The sequence below is a fragment of the Pelobates fuscus genome, chromosome 1, assembly GCF_036172605.1.
Source record: "Pelobates fuscus isolate aPelFus1 chromosome 1, aPelFus1.pri, whole genome shotgun sequence".
Lineage (NCBI taxonomy): Eukaryota > Metazoa > Chordata > Amphibia > Anura > Pelobatidae > Pelobates > Pelobates fuscus.
The window spans coordinates 193365454-193386579 of record NC_086317.1 but is presented as its reverse complement, the minus strand read 5'-3'; the positions used below and the strand labels follow the sequence as shown (position 1 = coordinate 193386579).

Genomic DNA, 21126 nt, shown 5'->3' with positions numbered 1-21126 from the left:
GTAACTGTCCTTTTAGTAGCAGCAGCAGTTTCTGGCAATAATAGGGGATATATTCAGCTGTTCCTTTAGCCAGCTTGACAGTCTATTTGTCATATATTAGAGAGAGACTGTTTTGAAACATTCTTTCTGGTCAGTTAGACAGTCTGTCTACCAATTACAGCGTTAGGCTGCCTTGAAGCAGCAGTGTATTTAACTGTATATAGGAGCTAGACCTGGTTAAAGTCATACTCATAGCTCATTTGATTTATATCTGCCTCGTGACCTCTATCTCTGGGAGGAATCTGGTTTATTGGCAGGTATTTACTTCTATATGGGGTCTGTGTCCTTACCCATTTACTTTGGGACATCTGTGGACTGACCCTTATGTGTATCCTGCGAAACCAGTCTCTTTGGTACATCTATTTATCTGTGCTCTAATCAATCTATTGAGACATTTGCTGCTCTGTTGTCTCTAAGTATTGATTATAGATATCAAGTATAAAGTCTACTCCTAAGGTACTTTACCCATGTAAGGAGACATCTCCTATGTATCAACAATCTATCTGAATACAGAGTGATATAATAGATACACACTCTCCTTCAGCTCATTCTAGACTCTCCATTACTTGTAACAATTTAGAGGAATAATACATGATTACACATGGATAATATGTATTTATTTCAAATTGTCTAATCCTACTAACAAATATACCAGAGTCTGTGGGAATGAGCTGTGGACTCACGTTTATAGCCGGGATATCTACTAAATCCTGCACATTGAGGGAACCTCTCTCTTAAGGAATAGGGGCGGTGCGATATCCGATTTAATATAGATTATACTATAAAATGTACTCTTTACTCTAAACTTTATCTCGGATACAGTTGTCACCCCCATTACCCGTGTAGAATATCCACAGTGCATCTACCCAGTTTTTAATTCACCTATATTTCCACGAGTGTTTCACCTTTAATACACTTTATTTTTGTTTTGTCCGTAAGCGGCTTAATAAAGGTTATACCCTATAATTATTTTTACTTCTTAGAGATATCAACTTGTGGAATGGTTGTCCAATTTTTCCATCTTTAGTGGAACAACCATTTCACTCTAGTCTTTTCTGTCTACTTTAAGTATGTATAATTGTATTGTGATTATACTGTTACAGGACCGATTAATGGTAACTAGCTACTAGTTTATAAGTAATACTGCTGCAAAATGGAAGATTCATGCCTCGGTCAAAACTAGTGGCTATGTGATTCCCGTGATTGTATGTCGGAGTATAAGCGAATGATGTTACACCCCTCCCCCTTCTTCTTTCTGTATCCTTTTACTTTTGTTTTAAGTGAAAATTAATAACATTTTCAAATGGAAAAAAACCAAAACAAACCAGATGTGTGAAAGGCTGGACTTGATGGACTTAAATCTTTTTTTTAAGCTACGTAATATGAGACAACATAACAATATAAAACTTGTGACAGATCACCCTGTTCCTGGATTATAATTACTTTGTTTCATTCTTCTATGTGTTCTGGACATTGCATTCCTTCGTTTTATCATTATTCTGTTCACCTATCAAACAAACTCCCGAATAATTAGATCACCAATATGCGGAGTGTGCTGCTCATTAACCTCTGTCACGCACCTCATTAACACTCCTAAACCGCAAACATTCTAAACTGTCAGCTGGGTGGTCGCCGTGCGGCATGCAAACACGTGGCGGCAGCCATCTTGAGCCGCGAACTCATACAGCGGTGTTTGGTCGTCGAGAGTGTGGAACTTAAATCGAACACCTATGTTCAGCTAATTTCGACTAGGAAGCACGTGGTTCGGTGGGAGTGCACCCCCGAACGAGAGATACCAGTCAAGAATACATATGAACAGTTTCATTTGGTATTTTGGTTATATTTTGTACCCCCGAAAGAGACCAACCGCTCAACCTAATTTCATGGAACTCTTTTGGACAGACACCTCATGTGCGGTCAGTCTAAACTTTACCCTGGTGGCATTCGGCTGAGTTTGTGGGATCTGAGCAATCAGATCCAGGCTATTCGGGGGATATAGGACTTGAGAGGGTACCTCACTGTTAAATGCATGTCTCTGGGGTTTAATTGATGTGCATGTCCTGGACCTGAGAGGCAATGTAATTAAGTTGTGTACTTTACTGTAATCTCCTCTCAGGTCCAGTGGGGAATGCCACTGGAATATGTTTCAGGAAACCCCTTGCATGGGGACTTACATAAAAGGCAGTGTGTGGCTCCCATTAAACCAGTTGTCCCACAGCATAGAGCATTGTCTCATGTTTGTGGGAGAAAGATATAACAGCCGTCTCCCTACTGCTTGGAGTGCTATATCACTAGCTTTTTTAAGAGCTGTTTCTGCTCTACACTGCGGCACCCCCCCCCACCTTAGGGAGAAAAGAACATCTCAGACAGCAAAACCCCCATTCCCATCGGGATGGCAACCACAATACTATACTGCTGGGTTCCTGACAGAAATTTTCTAGTTCCAGGGATTTTTACCTTTTCACATTCCATTCGTTTTCTTGTTACTAAATTGTCCTCTTGCATAACTTTTCTGTTAAAGTGAACCCCATTCTTTATGTTACCTTATACCTTATGTTTTTGTTTATACTTATTCAGCCTCATCCCCTATGTCTGATCTTGTTACCCTGATTGCTATATGTTGCTAGGCATCAGGTAATCCTATTATCCAAGGTAACTGTAAAATGTATTTTCTTGTGAAAGAAGAAATCTGCAAAATATGCATTTAAAATGTGTTTTAATTAAAAAAACAAATACACATGTGATAGCATTCTTTTTTCTTTGGTACTAAACAAAACAGTTTTATGTTACATATTTAAAAGACATTAAAATCTTAAAACAAGAAGGCATATAAAATGTGTTTCCCTGCAGAACACTGTTCAAGATATTTTTTTGACGATTGCATTTATGTGTGTTCATCAGTGGCAGACCCATGGAGGGCACACCAAGGCAAAAGCCACCGAAGAATCCTTAGCTCCATGCATTTATTATGCCAAAACTTAATTTTCACTGTCTCAAACAGTCATTATGTGGGTGAGTTGTGATGTGAGAGATTTGCTGCAAATGTCTGTCTTCAAAGTAAACAGTCAGGGCTTCAACAATATCAGCAGGTAGCATTGTTTTCCTATACGTGGTGTAACCCTGATGATTGTTAGGCGTTTTATTACTGTCGGAATTGTCATCTTATTATATGCTCATGCTGAAAAAGAGGGTTCGAATGACTCACTGATCGCTGTCTCAAAGTGAAACTATAGGCACCCAGACAACTTCAGCTCATTGACGTGGTCTGTGTGCAATGTCCCTGTGAGTGTAACCCTGAAATTTTAATTATTGCAGTTATTGAGAAATTGCCTTGCAGGGTTAACTCCACCTTTAGACAGCCACTAGAGGCACTTCTGGGTTGTTTGGCGACTTTTGGTCAACTAATTGACGCTGGACGTCCTCACACCCTGCATGAGGGCATCCAGCGTCAGCTAAAACCCATGACTTGCCTAATGCGATTGCAGCGCATGCGCATCTAGTCCCTGACATCGTTTTGCCTCAGGGGAGGAGCCTGATTTGGGTTTGTGAGAAAAAGGTTTTTAACATGGGGGAGGGGTGCGACCGAGGGGCGCACTATTGGCTAGGAATACAATTTTGTATTGTAGCATATTATGTGGCTGGTGCTGTAGCGAACACTGTAGGATAAATTCATTTAGTGAAGGATATTGGAGTATACTATATAATGAATTGTGATGATGTGAGTTTACTTTATAATGAATTGTGGCTAGGATGATTGGCAAAGTGATTCTATACAATGAAAGAAGCAATAAATGGTGGCTAGGAAACTGGAAGGAGGGTTATTTTTTTTAATTGTGGCAGGGGTAATAGGAGAAATATTTTATAATGAATTGTGGTTGGGGTTACTTTATAATCAGTTGTGGCTGATGTAATTGGAAGTTTGTTCATTAGAGCAGTGGTTAAAAGAAGGTGATTACTATACAAGAATTGTGTCTAGATCCATAGGGAATGGTTATTATATAAGGAAATATGGCTGGGGGAATGCTATTATGTCATGAATTATGGATGTGGTCATAGGGATAATTACTATAATGAAATGTGATATCAAGGTACAAAAGCGGATCTGTCACTTTTTTTTTTCTTTAACATTGGCATGTTCCAACCCTCTCTCCCTAGCTACTTTTAGTCCACAGAATGCAGCCCCTATCCTATCCCACATATTATGCAAGGCATTTCCTGTGTGAGAGGCTGTTAGTGGGCATATGAGAAGTGATCCTTTCCTATTCCTGTCCAGCCTCACACACAGACACTGGAACAGATGGGACAGTTTTACACCCTCTATAACTGTTCAATGGTCCAACTACTTATCTCTCCTCACCAGCCAATTTAAAGGGACACTGTAGGCACCCAGACCACTTCAGCTTATTGAAGTGGTCTGGGCGCTAACTACCATCACCCTTAACCCTAGAGTGGTAATTATTGCAGCTTTTATAAACTGCAATAATTACCTACTAGGGTTACCTCCTCCTCTAGTCGCTGTCTACCATACAGCCACTAGAGAGACTTCCGGGTTCTTAGATGACTTCTGGTCGTCTAAACAACGCTGGACGTCATCACATTATGCATGAGGACCAGCACCACTATCTTATGGCAGTGCCATAAAAAGAAAACTGCACGATGGAAAAGGTAAGCTGACCTGGTCCCAGGGCCTGAAATGTTTGTGGGAGGGTAAGGGGCTATAGGGAGGTTGGGGGCCATACCCTAAAGACAGATCAACTTTATTTGGAATCTGGTGTACAAGATACCGAATGACTTATAGCCGGGGAGCTTCTGTATAATGAATTAAGGTCTGTGGTAGGTAATATTTAATAGCTAATTGTAGCTGACCTGACGAGGGATGGTTATTATATATGGTTAATGTGGTTAGGGAGGGTTACTTCATAATGCACTGTAACTGGAAGAGGGCTACTATATAGTGACATGTGGCTAGGGGGGGAGGAGATATAATATACATGAAATATGGCATCAGGATACAGTATAGTTAACAGAGATTTGAGTTGGACCTTCTATATAATGACTTGTGGCTCAGGGTTCTGTACATAATAATCTGTGTATGAGGCCTAATGGGATCCTATATAATGATGTGGATGGTGTTGAGGAAACATAAACTTAATTGGAGTTATGTGGGAAATGACATCCATAATCACACAAATGGCAGCATAATATACTCACAAAGACACAAATACTATGACAATGGCAGTATACATATGTTTCTACACTGACACAATATATACAAAAGTACACACCTGTACAGACACTGTGTGGTTTATTCACTAAACACTGAATTGTTTTACACTTAAAACTAAATCACAAAATGTAGGCTGTAATAACAATAAAATAAAGTTTTGACTATTGGAGAGATGGAGAATTTCACTAAGCAGTACTTTGTTTTGCTTTGGTTTTCAATTCACTTCAAACTGATTATTAGTGCATAAATCATTGTTATTTTTCTAGTTGTTTGTATTTAGATACTTGTGAACTACATTTTCCATAATGTTTAATCAGCACTTTATTGTGGGAAATGTAATCAACAAGCACATGAAGGTTAATAAAAATACATCTTTCTGATGTACATTGTCCTGTTCTAACTAAACCTATTGTCATTAAAATACAGTGAATAATCTAGTTCTATGAACAACATAGTTTTGTTTTGTATCTGCTGTATTGTAACAAAATAAGCTGATGCAGCGCCTCTATTGAGACGGAGAGAGTCTGGATCCGCCCCTGGTCTACATATTTACCCACATGTAGAGTTATAAAAACACAGTGCATTTTAATGGTAAGCATGTCAGGTTGTGCATGGTAAGTGATATATGGCAATAGGATGTAACTATCTGTGATATGGGCTTGGTGATGGAGTATTATGGCAGTTCTTGAGTTTGGCAATATGGTAGGTACAGATGAAGTTCCAAAAGAAATTACCAAAATTTCCAGGAGTCACTTAGACGCAAATTAGGAATATACTAGCTGTCAATTAATTATGTGAGGATCAATTGTATAAGTTAGTGTTAGTTACATGTCCATATCCACACCTCCTGATGATTTCAGAGGTACTGAGTCAAATCCATCGGATGATCTCTGCAATCAAAAAATAAACAAATAAATAAATATAGTGTAAGCAGCAAACAACAAATAATATGTAAGTAAAATGCAAATTGAATGTAAAGTAAAACAGTAGAGCAAGGTAGAAGAGGAAACACAAATTGCAAGAGGTTGCAATGATTGGTGGAGAGAAAATATACCTTCTTAGAAATTGACATGATCTTTCGTATCAGGGATCGCTGGTTTTGGAATATCATGTCATCTTCTGCATCCTCTCCTTCCATGATAGCACAACTATCAGCTGCTGGTAAATCTTCACCATCTTTAAGTGGAGCATTCATCATTAGGCGTGAATATTTGTACTCCAAACTATGGGATGAGAAAGAAAACTTGAAAAGCATACCAGAGTGCTACTAAGATTCATAGATTTATTTATTAAACTGAACTGTCTGGAAGCCACCAAGGAGTTGACAAATTGATGCTAAATTTAACCTATCAAAAAAAAATACTAAGTTATTTTTTCATTGACATTTGCAATTTCTAGCCGAATCCCAACAATTCATTGTTTAGTAAATGAGAGAAAAGGCTATTAGAGCCAAGACATTCACACACAGAGGAATTTGTATAATGATAGAACAGCCATAGTTCTTTATACAATTTTGGTAACAATGTGATACGTCCATACTGACTTGGAGTACCTTTCTCAGATTCCAACCTCTCACTAACTGAGACTTTGAATGAGACTATCATTGGAACATGAATCCTGGAACAGAAAGTACCATAACTCACTTTCGATTTTTCCTCCAAAAGTAGCCAGCAAGAGCTGTGAGCAAAAGGGCAGCACAAATGCCACTGGAAACTCCCACCTTCAGCCAAAAGTCTGCAGTTTTACAGATGGTAACAGTCTGACCTGGCAATTCTACACCTCCTTTACACAAGTGTGGAGTTTTCCACACTGCAGTTGTCGTCTGTAACAAATAATAAAAAAAAAGGTTACACACAACTTTATTATATATCTGTTGATATGAAAATGATCTTGATTCACATAAAAGCAAGATTGGAAATCCAGGGTAACATTACTTGTACCATTCCATCATTTCTGTGACAATATTGCTAGTAAATTACCCTAAATACTTTGCAGGAGCCCTCAGTAAATGTCTGCATTTGTTAAGTCGCAAACCTGTTTAACCCCTTCAGGACGGAGTCAATAGTACACGTTCTGATCAAAACAAAATGTAAACAAAAACTGGAACTTGCACTATATGTCTGTTCAACCGTAATTCACCTCTTTCATATTAAGTGCACTTATTATATATAATTTTGTTCAGGAGAAACAGTGCTTTAATTACTCATGAACTATTCATATATGAAAGAAAATTTATTATGAATAAAATAAAAAAAACTGAGAAATTAAGATTTGTAAAAAAATGTGTTCTTCCGTCTGACATTTTAGCTGTAAATGTCATAATACTCTTAGCTTTTACTGCAATAAAATGCACATATTTTTATTCAGCTAAATCTCATGAGTACAACAGTACCACCCATTAACAGATTTTACAGTGTTTTGGAAAGTTACAGGGTCAAATCTAGCACATTCCATTTTTCATTTTTTCACATAGAAATTTGCCAGATTAGTAATGTTGCCTTTGAGACCGTGTGGTAGCACAGGAATGAGAATTACCCCCATGATGGCATACCATTTGCAAAAGTGCACACCCCAAGGTCTTTTTGAGTAGCCACTTAGTCACAAACACTGGCCAAAGTTAGCGTTCATATTTGTTTTTGTGTGAAAAAAGCAAAAAAACTAATATTTGGCCAGTGTTTGTGACTACGTAACTACTAAAAATTATTGGACATACCCCATTTGCAATACCTTGGGTTGTCTTATTTTGCAAATGGTATGCCATCATGGGGGTAATTATCATTCCTGGGCTACCATACAGTCTCAAAGGCAACATAACCAATCTGGCAAATTTCAATGTGAAAAAAAAATGAAATGCAAGCCTTATATGTGACTCTCTAACTTTCCAAAACACCATAAAACCTGTGGGAGACTTCACTGAACACAAACATAAGTGTTTCAAAACAGTAAAACATATTACAAAGTCAGTTAAAGTGATGTTCGTGTGTAAAAAATGCAACAAAACGTAACTTTTACTGAAAATAACATTGTTGTAATACAATTTACCATTTTGAAACAATAATATTTGTGTTCAGCGAAGTCTTCGAAGTAAAACAGCACAGGTTTTATGGTGTCTTGGAAAGTTACAGGGTTAAATATAGCGCTTGCAAATTAAATTCTCTGCACTTTCTGCCTGGTTTGTCAGGCATGTCAACCAAATTTTAATTAATTAAATCACAAAATTATGTTAAAAGATTACTTAAATATACACGTAGAATTTTAATATATATTATGTAATCAATCAATCAGAAATGTCCCGGAGAACGCATTAAATTTGTAAACCGAGGTCCCACTGTATATGTAATATATATATATATATATATATATGTATATGTAACCTCATTCTAAGTGTATTTTAATACTAATATATGTAATTATATTAACATTAAAATACACTACGTATGATGTTACATATATATATAAGATGTATAAGATGAAGGAGTACCGTGGCACTTATACTACAAATGTTAATGCAGGATTGTGGAGAATATATATGTGTATATATTATATATATACACATATATATATATAATGTGTGCAAAAGACTTGGCACTCACCTTTCTGTTAAAACATAACAAACAATTTCTTACCCTGGTGCTAACCTCATTAAATAAACAATTGAAATAATGAAAGAGGTGCACTCACGGGTTTTTAGTAGAAAAAAGCAAAAAATGGACACACTGTCCAGATCGACGTTTCAACCCCAACATATATATATATATATATATATATACACACACACACACATTTAATTTATTTTAACATGTCTAATAATATTTTTCTTTTATACTTCCCACGAGCAGGGGGACTGTTTGACAGCCCAGACAGTCCCCCTGCTGGCAGATCCACAGCCAGCTATAGGGGGCCATGTGATTGCTCTTTGAGAGTGATCACATGGCACCCGGGGGCCTGATTTGCCGGGGGGAGGGCTGCCTGGGCTGTCAGGCAGTCCTCCCGAAGAGGATCGAGGCAAAGGTAAGTACCTGGGGGCTTCAGTCATTACGGCGTTCTATGCCGCGGCAACAGCTTTAAAGCCCATTATAATGGGGACGATATAAAACGCCCTAACGGCGTTAAGGGGTTAAAGGAACCCTATAGTGACTGGAATACAAACATAATCCTGCCACTATAGTTATGAAAACACTGTTTAGGCCCCTGGCCTCCCTGTAAGTAATTTAAAAGTTGATTTTACTTACCTTTATTTCAGCCCGCATGGGACTGCAGTGTTAATTTTGGCTGAAAATTTCAATTTAGTTTTAGTAATAGTCTCTTGACTAAAAAAGCCATTTTAGTCGTATTTTAGTCATCTGAATTGTTTTAGTTGACAAAATTAGCACTGCCTGTGAGATCTAGTATTGAATATTTTCTGTGATCATTCACCTGTCTCCTTATCAGTTAAATAGATAGGTTGATGATTTGTTAGATGTTTTCTAACTTAATGAAGATGTCTGTAACTATCTTAGATAGAAAATTGTTAAACAAAACAAAATATTTTTTTTTGCCTGTGATTCATACCTGAATGCCATGATAGCAAGCACTGGTTATGATGTGGTAGTCCTGGGTAGTGCAGAGTGGGCATGCCTCTTCTGTTTTCCATAAGAAGTGAAAGGTACAGCCATCACAAGTTCCCTCTGGGCATTTACTATTTATTAAAAATTAGAATAATGCATGACATGTTTTTAATAAGATTAACTATTTTGTATTTGTTTCTCTTCTTCGATTATGTCTAAATTAATATACGAGGTGTACAGGGAAAATAAGGCAAATGAGAAGACTTTAGAACCCTTTGTAATAAAGTAGTAGTATGATAAATGCCACATCTCTCTGCACATAATTTCCAACTAAAAGGTTATAATAGACAGTTGACACTCCATCACACCATCAACTAGTAGATACACTTAACACTCCCAGCTTTTTTCATGTTTGAGAAGAGATTGCTACATTCTTTCTAGACCTCTTCTTTCAGAGAATTAATGTTTATTGTGCCCTTTAAATCCTTTTTATTAAACAAGGTGTTCAGTATGCTTACTGTATTTTGATGTCTATTCTGTTTCCTACTCTGTATTTTGTTTTTTATACCACCTGTCTATCAAAATGGAATTTCTGTTTTACTTATTTCCTTTAATGCAATGTTTTATTTTAAATAACCTATAAATAAAAAATAAAGCTTGAATTCTTATTCTGCAAGAAAAACAGGCTAAATATTTAATTATTATAACAAACAAATCAGCAAAGAATAGGTCGAGATCTAAAGACAAATGTCTGGAGAAAGATTTAATGAGTGATTAGCTGCAGGCACACTTTGCACAAATGCAAAAGCCAGCACATACTTCATACTCATAATTATTAACCGGTGAGAGAAATAATGTAATAAACCAATGGTATCAGAAAAAATGTGAACAATGAATTAAAAAAAAATATATCTACACATTTCCAAAAAAAAAAAAAAGTTTACTACTTATACTCATACATACTATTTGTTTTAAATATATCTAAAATAAAAAATATAGCTGTGCTACACAGCAACACCTGCCCAGAAATGAGTATAATTTATTTTCTTTACCTTGAAACAGACAAAGCACCTGCACCTCTCGAAAGGGGGTCACAGCGCAGACGAACAGTGGCAGCACGACCAGAGCTACAGGACTGAGTGGTTTCTTTGGATCTGACAATTGTCAAAAATGTATAGTTTTGTGAAGTAAATTTCAGTGTTTGCTGATGTACAATATTAGTCATTGACAATATTAGTTATTTACAATAATAAGAATATAACTAAGTAAAATGAGCAAAAAACATTAAATACATCTGAAAAATATGCATCTATTAGCTATATAATGGCACAAGCTGCACGACACCATGTATGTATTTTTCTTCTACAGTATGAAAGAGTAAACATTGCTAGGTTTTTGGAATGTTATTCAATAAATAATGTACTGCTACATACAAAACAATATAGCCTTATTATGTATAGGGATTGCCTTTTCCTTTTTATCTTCTTTAAGGGAACACTATAAAGTTAGGAATACAAACCTGCATTACTAACGCTAAAGTGTCCCTGTCCCTAGTTCTATACAGGTTCTCCCCCTGTGTGCAATGTGTTGTGCAGTGAGCAAACTGTTAATAGGTTTTCCTCCCCACACCCTGGTAACCCACCCTGCTTCCTCTCCTGCAACTGTGCCATCCAATAAACTAACCCTTCACTGTAAACTATTCTAGTAATCTACTTTTTCCCATATATGAAACACATCCTACCCTTACCTCTTGTGCCACTTTACCCCACTCACTCTAGAAAGTAAGCTTGTTTAACCCCTTAAGGACCAAACTTCTGGAATAAAAGGGAATCATGACATGTCACACGTGTCATGTGTCCTTAAGGGGTTAAGCAGGGCTGTCAACACCCTGTTCCTGTGCCTCCAGCTCATCTTTTTGCAAATACATTCAAATACAGCTCTCCAGAATTTGTTGGTGCTTTATAAATAATATTAATAAGTGGTTGGTATTTAGCAGGATTTCAACAAACAGCTCATATCTGGAGATGTTTGTACAACGTGCAAGGCAAAAAAAAAGAGTTGCAATCTGTACCTGTAATAAAATATTATATCCAGTATCCCTGGATTCTCTCCTGGAAATAGATCTAGAGGAGAGGAGATATCGCCTAAAGTACTGTTTGTTGTCACACCTGTTACAAAAAGAATAGAGGACAAATTACTGTTTCTCCTTCCTGCAAAGAGACATACTTTAATCATAACGTACACTTGCATTAATGCTTTCGGACATATTCTAGCCATAGAGCTTTCAGTATCAAATGCTAGTTGGCAATTACATATTTTACATCTCTTGTATTCTTCTATTTTTTGAAATCCTTAATGTCTTCTCTCTGCATCTAAGTAAATCTTCTACCCCTCGTACTGCACAACTGTCCCCACTCCCAAAGCTTAGCAACTGAACCGCTTTATTTGTAATGACATAGTTAAGTAAAACATTCAAAGCTGACATTTCATGATTCTTATGACAACCTAAATTTTCATTTCCATAATCATAGTAGTTATGGATACTCTTGTGAAATATAAAGCAAATCTACAGCTAATCCACACAACTTCTGGAATTTCCCTCCTGCATAAGAGCAAGGTCACATACCTAGTTTTAAGACTGCAAAGACAACTTAAAACCAAGCCTCAGTGCATAGTATAGGCCAGGTGTAGGCATCCATCGGCACTCCAGATGTAGTAGACTTCACCTCCCATAATTTACAGCCATAATGCTGTAAAAGCAAAAGAGGAGATATAGTCCACAACATATGGAGTGCCGAAGGATGCATACCCCTGGTATAAGTGTGCTTCATGATAGCTATAGCAACCTATTGCATAGTACAACAATTACATTATGGTTGCTTTGGGCTTATTTGAAAGCTTGGTCCTCAGGCTGCTGCTCCAATAGTCTATATGTTAATGAACCCTGCCAACATTCAAACACCAATGTGCATAAAGGTATTTGGGTATTGTACAACTATGATGTATTCTAATAGTTATTAGGCAGGCTTGGATTCACATGAATTACTAATGTGCTCATTTATATATGTTTCTATGCCACTTAGTCACTGGAATATTTGATGTACTCCCTGTTGACAAACCTAATGTTTGGCACTGAATAGAGATGAAGTTAAAGTAACTGTTTTTAATGTCTGAATTTTGTGTCCCTGAGTAAATCAGCTTGTAGTAGAAAACCCATTAACGGAGATATATCATATACCTATTTAATCTGAGCATATGTTGTGTCCAGAGTTTGGGTAGCAATTTAGTGAGTTCTTTAAATACGCCACTTAACTAGTAAATAGCTAAACAGGGTTGTATGCCTACCTATAAGGTAGTCCGCTATACTGATTGGCTGGGATGACAAAAGTGCTTTTTGTCTGATTGTGTCGGATGGAACAACAATGGACTGGCAAATGTAGGAAGTGAAAGAACGCCATGATTCCCCCTCTGTTCCACGCGCATCTGTCATATTGTTCACACATGATGCCAGCTTTTTGCCCTGTGGAAAACAAATTGAGAAGAACTTTGAAGGTGGCCTGGAATATGAATTTTTTTAATGTACATATGTACACAATATGCACCATGTCCTTGATTTTTCAAAACAATGATTTTTGTACAGATTATTTTTATAACAGAAACTCAATTCTAAATGTATTCATGGATGGAATGTATCCAAAATGGAAATAATAAGTCAATTAACACCTTAAGTACCAATGACAGTTAAAGCACTATCAAATTTTGTTCCCTGAAAACCTTATGCAATATTTCATCCTCTGCTTATTTAGCATTTACAGTTCTATACAATCATGCCACCATATTAAAGGCTGTTTTGGTTTTTATTTGTTTTCCTAATTAATTTTTTTTTTTCCTAATTAATATTTTCTTTATTTTGGGTGTGCATGTGATTAACAAAATTGACGGTGCGTGCCACAACAGCGACATCCGGTAGAGTAGGTAAACAGCGGTATTACATGTCATGGCATTCAATATACAGGCACATTTTTATAATAATAATAATATGACTTCTAGAACACTAGTTTAGGTACACGGTTGGATTCGCATATGTTAGCATAATACGCATGTCTTGGATAAATTCGATATAATAGCAGACTTAAACATGCAGCGACAGTGAAACAGTTAAACATACAGGTTGTGATTGAGGGTGGTGCTGCATAAGATGAAAATAAATACAGTATAATCTAATATAACTTGCCACAGTTGTGAAGCATCTGACCAGCATATGACATTTATAAAACTACTCTGGTTGACACTATTACACATAGAGGTGTCACTGGTTGCCATTATTATACATGGGTAAGATATCACTGGCTGAACGAACACGTGATAGAAAAACCTGTTGGCTGTTTTGGGTTTTAACGGTAGAAAATGAGATACATCAAAAGCACTCCGTTAACAAGAAAAAATGTCAGGTGCTTACCAAATTGCAGATGTTGGCCAGATAGAAACGAGGCCTCTAGATCAGTGGTTCCCAAACTTTTTTCACTTGAGCACCCCTTGGCAGCCCATTTCCATAATTTGTACCTTCATATAATGTTTGTAACGAACATAGTTGCTGTTATATATATAAATATTTACTATTTCTCTGCCCAAAGCTATCCATGCTTTTCCCTCTGCCCCAGGCTTTCCCTTCTACCCCAGGCTCTCCCTGGATTTCACTCTGCCCCATGCGACCCCTGCTCTTCCATCTGCCCCAGGCTCTCCCTACTCTCCCCACTGCCCCACACTCTCCCACAGCCCCAGGCTCTCACTGCTCTCCCCTCTGCCACATGCTCTCCCTACTCTCCCCACTGCCACAGGCTCTCCCAGCTCCCCCCTCTGCACAGGTTCTCCCTGCTCCCCCTTCTGCCACAGGCTCTCCCTACTCTCCCCTCTGCCCCAGGCTCTCCTTGTTCTCCCCTCTGCCACAGGCTCCCCCTGCTCTCCCCTCTGCCACAGGCTACCCACATACAAACACTGACACACATACAGTAGCACAGACACACAGATACAGACATTTACACACATGCAAATACATAGAAACACAGATAAAGTCACTGACACATACATTTGCACATATACACTGAAACACATACAGATACACAGGCACATTGTATCTGTGTATCTGCATGTGTGTCAGTATGTGTATCAGTGTGTCTGCATGTGTCAGTGTGTGCATTTTTATCTGTATGTCAGTGATTGCATCTATGTGTCTGTGTATCTGCATGTGTGTTACATTTCTTTTTTAATAAATGGGGTAACTGATTGATTGAGAGTGATCAGCTAACACTCTCTGCCAGGCGCTGCTGCCTGATTCGGCAAGAGCCTTTTGGTTTTTCTGAAACGGAAGGACAAAAAGGCAGGGAGATTTAGTGCTGGAACACAGACCAGCGTCAGGTCATGTTGATTAAGTTGTTATGGTGCCAAGAATTTTCCTTTAAGGGGTTTACTTATGATAGATAAACCCTGATAAGTAACATACTTAACCTACTGACTTTCATTCATCTGGCATGCAAAGAATTAGAATAACGTTTTCCACTTTACGATCACACATTTCTAAGAAATGTATTGAGAACACCTCTGGCATTTTAAATCATTCAAAGCATCCATTATCATTATTTAAGAGCAATAGCAGTTTGAGAAAGAAATTAAAACAGGTTTAGTTCATTTTTACAGAGTATATTTAGACATTCAGATAAACATCAGCACATATCTTCAGTCAATCATATTAAGAATAAAGCTTGAAGCCATATGCTTGTACTTACCTACGGTAGTATCAATAGAATATTCTAATTATTATTGACATTTAAATAATAGTGCCAACATAATTCAATGAGATATAACAGAAAACAAATGAAAACAACCAAGAGTCAAAATGTTACCAAAAAACAAGAGGTTGCTGGGGACTCTGCTGGAAACCAGCTTACAATCACTAAAGGCAAATACGGGTGGATTGACACACAGTTTTTTTTTTTTTTTTTTTTTAATTCTCTATTTTGTAGTGCAAAATATTTTCAAACAAGCCTGTGATGCCATATCAGAATTCTCAAGAATAGATGTATACACGGTGTAACTTTAGTATGGCACAGATAGTGATACTGCTGCAGTTTGGTTTGTTCATCAAGATAATCGAGGTCTTGGGGCCTTGTAACCAGTTTAGTTAACAAGGAGTGTGTCTTGGTGTTAGTCTTATGCGCCATCCGAACTTAAAAATGACAACAAAAGAGAACATTGAGTTTGTTGAAGCAAAAAAGGTATGCAAACTTATGGAAAGGCAGTCCGACATGGTCAGACAGAGCTTAGTGTGAGTGCTCATGGAACTGGGGGCTGCAGTCCACTCGCTCCAGGGTTAAGAAGGTGAGGCAGTCACGGGCTCCCAGTTCTCGCTATGGGTCTTTGCTGGCCTTGGTGTGGTTGGATTCGACAGTCCAAGGGTTCCCAACTTTGGCTTCATTCATTGAGGTGAGGACGTTAAGTTGTCTCTGCGTGGGTTACTGGTGGTGGCCGGGCCGTATGATTCACGCCATAGCAGAGTGGCCCTCGACAAGTCCTGATAAAAGGTTAGAGCTGAGTCATCAAAGGGTAGGGGCATTTTGCCCTTTAGAGCTGCCATGATATGGAGATAGTCTTGGACTGTGACACATCATAGGTCGGGAAGCTCTTGATTCCGTCTATTGCAATTTTCGTCGCCGCTGCGTGGAGGAGTATAGTGGTCAGAAGGCGTCTGATGTAGTGCGGCAACTCCTCTGCTGAGATACTGGTGGGGATTCCCCTGATTTTAATGTGCATGCGTCTTTGCCGGTCCTCTATGGTTGCTATTTTAAGCGCCATGAGTTTTTGGTGTTGCTGGATTTATTGCACCTTTTCATCGAGTGAGGTTAGGTGAGTTTTGACCGCCACCACGTCTTCCTCCATGGCTTTCATTCCTCCCTTGGTGGTTGGAGCAGAGTCATCCGAAGACTCAGGCTGCTGCAGCAGTGTTGCCCTTGTGGTCAGAGGGGTCTCCGGTCTCCCCTGCTCTGGGCTGGAAGTGTGGTCTGTATCCTGCTTGTCTCCAGCATGCACAGGCTGCTGCAGCATCACGCTGATGTCTCTGCCGTCAGTTTTGGGGATTTGCGCCCCATAGCTGGGTTTTCGATCGGTGAAGGGGATAGCCCCTCTTTCTCAGTTGGATGTCGGAGCAGGAATTCCTTGTGGTCCCGGATCAAGGGCGTGAGGTAGGCCCTGGGTTTGCGTTTCCGTTTTGGCAGCTTTTGGGCTTGACAGATGCAGCGTGCCTAGCTGGTTCTGACTATGTAGTTTGCGAGACTGGATGGATGCCAGTTGTGCTGATATCGCCAAGATTGTGAAAGTTTGTTGGGAGCTACTAGAAATGGAGTCTGGTTCAGTGTGGTAGCAAGCTCTGCCCCCTGGCACACAGTTTTTGTCAGATGAAACAAAGCTTGAAAAACAAAAAGCCTAGTATATTCTTCTTCATAATAATAATTTGACTCCGATACCAGTGGTACTATGGCATTGCAATCCTACCCCCCTGTATTTAAAATAAGCACACTTGGCAATGTGACATACATCTGCATGGACAAGGTCTGCAAACTACAGTGTTGTGGTAGGCTCTACTATGCAAATTACCTTAGTCTTAATACAATAAGCCCATGTTTCGATTCACTGTTCTCTAACAAAAAGGGCTTATCTCATCTTTCATGATATGATCAGCAGCATTGTGTGTGATTCAGAAACGTTTGCTTACCATGGGGAATAGATCACAAGGTGTATATTTAGAATCTGGCATTCCAAGATGATTCAGACTATGACAGACGGTATGTAACCTAGGTACCTCATATTATATCACTGTACTATATTTACATGTATTTAAACAGCCAACGGCTCTGAAACACAAACCTGGTTTCCACAAAGGCTGATGCTGAAGTAGTGATAATATCTCAGACCCTTGCTGGTGAAACTTGGAGGCCCAGAAAATGATGTTACATTTTTGAGTGAAGAAAAATCATATTGTAACTCACTACCTCCCACAGGTACCGACAATTGGCAATCACTAAAACATAGGGAACGAGCCTGCAGGAAAATTCCAGATAATTAGAAAATGAATTGAAACCTTTGTGTTATGTAGGAAATCTAAAATACTATTGTTAGCAGCTAGGTAATATTGTTATTCTCTATAACATTTCAGGTAAATTATCAATGTTTCCAATAAATAACTGACCATGTAGATCTGTACGAGTAATAATTATATATATTATATACCGTGCTGTAACAAGGGTTGGTGTCAGCCAGAGCGGTAAAACATGGTGTCATCCCAACTTTTTATGTGCAGTGATGTACAGAGTGCATGAACGTATTACAGACCTCCTCTGTGTTTTGAGTGTGAGGTTATGAGATGTGTGTGTTTGACTGTGGGGTTGATGAGTGTGGTGTTTTGGGCTTGTATCTCTACTAATGTTTTATAATTCTATACTATACTTACATCATTGCTCTGGGTTCCTAGCCCACATGCTACACAGGTTTCCATTCCATGTGTTTGAAGATATGTGTTCTGTGGGCACATGGTGCAGCTTCTGGTCTTCTTGTCAATATAGTGCCCAGGAGGGCAGGAAATACAGAGGGAATCCACACCCAAGGCACAGGGTTGGCACCAAGACGCAACACCAACCTCTGTATTAGTAATATTGATAGAATATATTTTGGCAACATCAGCTGTGAACTTTCGACCCTGAAAATGGATAGCCGAATTGTCACAAGATAAAAAAAAAAAACATGAAATGTTGAGAAATAAAAATGTGGTTAGAATAATTCAGGTATAGATTGCATACACATGTAATTGTAGCACACTACACTATTTCTTTTGCCTTTTATAGATTGCATATAAGGTGGCTCCAAAACAAGTGGGTATCACTGTTGAAGGGTCACTACATTAAAGATATTAATAATAAATCAATAATAAAGATAGACATGATGGCACAACTTTCTCACCATATCTTGCTCAGTGGTTCTCTGGAATGCCCATGTGAAGGTGGTATTGGTATTTCTTTCTATACTGTAAGTGTAGGCCTGCTTTTCTTTTGTGCCTTTCCAGCTTTCAATAACCGAACTTAACTCGGAATTCACAGACTGCGAAAGAAAGGGGAGAAGAAGTCAGAAGAAGTTTCCTTGTATTTAGTTATTCTAGATAAAGTAGCATCAAATACATATTAAAGGTCACATGTCATGCCTAAAACTACTTTGCTCTTTAAAGAGCATCAAATTTAATCTATGCATTGTGTTAAATGTATTTATTGGGTGAAAAATCTTGTATTTTAAATTTTTTGTTTTCTTCCATTTGTCAAATTTTGTGGCTATGGTAACTCCATAGCCGTTCAGATGCTGGCAGAAAATCAAGCGTTCCAGAGTCATGGAGGACGTTAGGATTTTTGAAGAGACCGGGTGGACCAGAGGCAGGTGTTTCAGAAGCATAATACCCACCTCTGTAATGAGCAGTGGCGGACTGACCGGACAGGCACTTCAGACATGGTCCGAGGGACCGGCCGGGAGGTGGGCCCTCCGCGCCAGTGCACTGTGCGTGCAGCTGTGCACATAACAGAATGCGCATTGACTGCAAAGTTATTTTCACCCGGCTATTGGGCCCGGCGGCCGGTGCTACTTACCTCAGCATAGGAGGAGGGGTCCAGCCCTGGGTTTCCACGGTGTTCTGTACGCGGAGGCGCATCAACGCGATGACGTTGACGGGCACTGCCTGCACGGTCTGGATTTCATTGTAAGGGATTCTGCACACTGCCTTACAAAGCCCAAAAAACTGGGCTCGGCCACACATTTGTCGGCCATCTTTAAAGCCAGCAGCTAGCCAGCCACAGCCCAGCAGCCAGCCAGCCACAGGCCAGTAGCCAGCCAGCTCACAGGCCAGTAGCCAGCCACAGCCCACAGGCCAGCCACAACCCAGTAGCCAGCCACAGCCCACAGGCCAGTAGCCAGCCAGCCACAACCCACAGCCCAGTAGCCAGCCACAGGCCTACAGCCAGCCACAGGCTAGTAGCCAGCCACAGCCCACAGCCAGCCACAGGCCAGTAGCCAGCCACAGGCCAGTAGCCAGCCACAGCCCACAGGCCTAGAGCCAGCCACAGGCCTACAGCCAGAAACAGCCCACAGACCTACAGCCAGCCACAGCCCACAGGCCAGTAGCCAGCCACAGGCCAGTAGCCAGCCCACAGGCCAGTAGCCAGCCCACAGCTCACAGGCCTACAGCCAGCCACAGGCTAGTAGCCAGCCACAGCCCAAAGGCCTACAGCCAGCCACAGGCCAGTAGCCAGCCACAGGTAACCATAGAAACATAGAAACATAGAATGTGACGGCAGATAAGAACCATTCGGCCCATCTAGTCTGCCCAGTTTTCTAAATACTTTCATTAGTCCCTGGCATTATCTTATAGTTAAGATAGCCTTATGCCTATCCCACGCATGCTTAAACTCCTTTACTGTGTTAACCTCTACCACTTCAGCTGGAAGGCTATTCCATGCATCCACTACCCTCTCAGTAAAGTAATACTTCCTGATATTATTTTTAAACCTTTGTCCCTCTAATTTTAGACTATGTCCTCTGGTTGTGGTAGTTTTTCTTCTTTTAAATATAGTCTCCTCCTTTACTGTGTTGATTCCCTTTATGTATTTAAATGTTTCTATCATATCCCCCCTGTCTCGTCTTTCCACCAAGCTATACATGTTAAGATCCTTTAACCCAGGGCCGGACTGGGGATACAAAGCAGCCCTGGAAAAAAAAAATCTATGCCAGCCCCATAAGTCATTGCCCCATATATTGCCGTATGTAATATGTAAGGCAATGTCTTGCCACCCCAGATGGTTGAGTAATATATATATATATATATATATATATATTTCTTTTTGTAATATATAATATTGGTCCTTTTAATTTAATAATACATTACGCATACTCACATGCAGTGTTTACATTGCTTCCTAGTGACACCTCTAGTGACAGTCACTCAGACAGTCACTAGAGGTGCTTCCTGTGTCAGTGCTGCACAGCGTGATGGCACAGTGTGCAGCACCTTTGCAGCCAATCCTATGGCAGAGCATTGGATTGGCTCAGATCATCATGCTTGATGATCTCAGCCATAGAGGCAGGGCCAGTCGAGGGGAGACCAGCATGGCGTGGGGAGAAAAAAAAAAGGTGAGTAAAAACACTTTTTAAATACACACAGACACACAGATACACCATGACACAGACACACAATGACACATACACACACACAATGACACTGACACACAC

The 21126-nt window shown here is 39.4% G+C and overlaps 1 protein-coding gene across 2 annotated transcripts in view; it reads right to left on the bottom strand.

The window, feature by feature from the left end:
• Positions 1-4381: 4381 nt before the first annotated feature.
• Positions 4382-21126, bottom strand: part of ELAPOR1 (endosome-lysosome associated apoptosis and autophagy regulator 1) — a 146665-nt gene continuing 129920 nt past the window's right edge. For both annotated transcript variants that reach the window (XM_063453197.1, XM_063453198.1), the window contains 10 exons: positions 18820-18957; positions 18314-18559; positions 17731-17904; positions 13159-13333; positions 11885-11981; positions 10866-10967; positions 9818-9944; positions 6910-7088; positions 6321-6489; positions 4382-6156 (listed from right to left, as the gene is read on the bottom strand). In XM_063453197.1, coding sequence (XP_063309267.1) covers positions 6091-6156; positions 6321-6489; positions 6910-7088; positions 9818-9944; positions 10866-10967; positions 11885-11981; positions 13159-13333; positions 17731-17904; positions 18314-18559; positions 18820-18957 — 1473 coding nt within the window. In that variant the 3' untranslated portion in view covers positions 4382-6090. The remainder of the gene's footprint in view (positions 6157-6320; positions 6490-6909; positions 7089-9817; positions 9945-10865; positions 10968-11884; positions 11982-13158; positions 13334-17730; positions 17905-18313; positions 18560-18819; positions 18958-21126) is intronic.